Source organism: Chiloscyllium plagiosum, chromosome 12 (assembly GCF_004010195.1).
Source record: "Chiloscyllium plagiosum isolate BGI_BamShark_2017 chromosome 12, ASM401019v2, whole genome shotgun sequence".
Taxonomy (NCBI): domain Eukaryota; kingdom Metazoa; phylum Chordata; class Chondrichthyes; order Orectolobiformes; family Hemiscylliidae; genus Chiloscyllium; species Chiloscyllium plagiosum.
The window spans coordinates 12,253,229-12,255,643 of record NC_057721.1 but is presented as its reverse complement, the minus strand read 5'-3'; the positions used below and the strand labels follow the sequence as shown (position 1 = coordinate 12,255,643).

General features: G+C 39.8%; 1 protein-coding gene across 1 annotated transcript in view; it reads right to left on the bottom strand.

Annotated features, from left to right (window-relative positions):
- Positions 1–615: 615 nt before the first annotated feature.
- The window catches only part of rs1a (retinoschisin 1a), a 203,723-nt gene continuing 201,923 nt past the window's right edge, over positions 616–2,415 (bottom strand). The window contains exon 6 of the mRNA XM_043700482.1: positions 616–925. Coding sequence (XP_043556417.1) covers positions 914–925 — 12 coding nt within the window. The 3' untranslated portion in view covers positions 616–913. The remainder of the gene's footprint in view (positions 926–2,415) is intronic.

Sequence of the window (2,415 nt, the reverse complement as noted above, 5' to 3'; positions counted from 1 at the left end):
ACCATTGTATGCCACTTGCTGAGTACATTTCTTCTAGGATGAGTGGTGGTAATATGTTGAGTATCTCACCTGTCAATTTTAACTTAAAGGGTGCTTCAACCAGCTTTCTCAGGACTTATCATGTTAATGGTTGTAAGAGTTTCTGATCACTTTATATCATCAACATTTATCCATATGTACAATGACATGGAAAGCTTGGTCATCTTCTGAAATTTACCTTTCACTCAACTCACAGATGTGTTTGTTTTTGTTCACATTCTTAAGTCATGCCCTATGGGAAATGCTTTGGTGTTGTACCATCTTGTTGCAACCTGAGTTCAGTTTTGGGGTCTGGTTTGGCCTTTGGAACCATATTTTCTGCACCTGCATGCTTAATGGCCTTTGATGCCAGATGCTTTGCAGATGTGAAGAAACACTTGATAGTCTTTGATAGTATCTGTGGTTGGTCACAACTAAGTATGATGCATTACAGATACTGCAGCAGGGAAGCCGTCAGGAGGGGAAATATATTTTGGACGCTCCATAGCACATTAAGAGATTGTTTTGGTTTTGAAACAGACATTCAAATGTGTACCAAATCATTAGACTAATAATTTTGAACCTGTAAATCAGAAATCAGGCTGACTGGTCATTTATTATTTTTTAAAAGAGAGACAAAGCTTCTAGTTTTGCAGAACTTATATTTTATACAGAAGGCTTACAGCTGTTGAAATTTTCAGAACTATACATAGACATTTATACTATAAAACTTTTCAAAAGTCCAGAACTGCTGTCTTGCTGGTCTAAATGAGGTTTCTAAGCGTCTATCACCAAGATCTTAGACTTCTAAAAACAGCCACTTCTTCCTTCCTTGATCTGTCACCATGATTGGGTAATGCCTCCCACAAGATATTTGAGCCTGATGAAGCAATGCTCATGTTAGCTCCTGTAACATAAGAAATCAAAATGGGTAAATGATAGTAAAAGATTTAACAGACTTTCAATACAGCTCCTGATATATACATATGTTACAGTTACAGAAATGTCAGTGTCTGGCTATTCAGTTACAAATGCTTCCGTAGGCCCAGTTAAGATAGAATCTGGGACCTTCAGGTCACATCCGACAATACAGCAATGATATCATGAGCTTGTACCATAAAGATTAATTTGCATTATATGATAACACATAAAATATCACCAGTCATGCATACAATGGATGGTCCGAGTGTTCTAGCAGCCAACCTGATGCATTGTTGTGGCTAAACATTTGCAGCTTTGTGGATAACTTTACCTCTTAGTACAAGACCAAGTCATACACACCAGAAGTCCCAGGTTTCACCCTTTGTACGGAGTGAGCTGATCTCGATCATGTCAACTGTGGAGTGTTCAGGAAATGGCTTGGTTTTGATTTCAATTAAATAATTTGCTGTCTAGACTCACCACATGGACAATGTACTGGAAAATCACCACAACTTGTATACTGTACCTCAGCAAAAATCAGATGCGTCAGAAGAATGAGATACCTTGTATGTTGGAAGAATATTATTCGGTATAAGGGAAACTGTTAGGAGGGGATAAAGGGAAATGCTTGTGGTCTGATCTTTACATGCATATTAATTGATTATTTTAGTTTTGTTTTTCAAACAGAGATACTTAAAATGTTTAGGGTGTAGGTTTGATATCCAGACATTTCATTACCTGGCTAGGTAACATCATCAGTGGCGACCTCCAAGTGAAGTGAAGCTGTTGTCTCCTGCTTTCTATTTATATGTTTGTCCTGGATGGGGTTCCTGGGGTTTGTGGTGATGTCATTTCCTGTTTGTTTTCTGAGGGGTTGATAGATCTAGATACCATCTATGTGTTTGTTTATGGCGTTGTGGTTGGAGTGCCAGGCCTCTAGGAATTCTCTGGCATGTCTTTGCTTAGCCTGTCCCAGGATAGATGTGTTGTCCCAGTCAAATTGGTGGTTTCTTTCATTCGTGGGTAGGACTACGAGGGAGAGAGAGTCGTGTCTTTTTGTGGCTAGCTGGTGTTCGTGTATCCTGGTTGCTAACTTTCTTCCTGTTTGTCCCATGTAGTGTTTGTGGCAGTCCTTGCATGGAATTTTGTAGACGACGTTGGTTTTGTCCATGGGTTGTACTGAATCTTTTAAGTTTGTTACCTTTTCTTTGAGAGTGTTGGTGGGTTTTTGTGCTATCAGGATTCCGAGAGGTCTTAGTAGTCTGGCTATCATTTCCGAGACTTCGTTGATGTATGGTAAGGTGGTTAGGGTTTCTGGCTGTGTTTGGTCTGTGCTTCAGTGTGTGGTGGCTCTTTGGAATAGTGTTCTGATACAGCTTTGTTTGTGTGTGTTGGGATGGTTGCTGGTGTAGTTAACAGGAAGAAAGTTAGCCACCAGGATACATGAACACCAGCTAGCCACAAAAAGACACGACC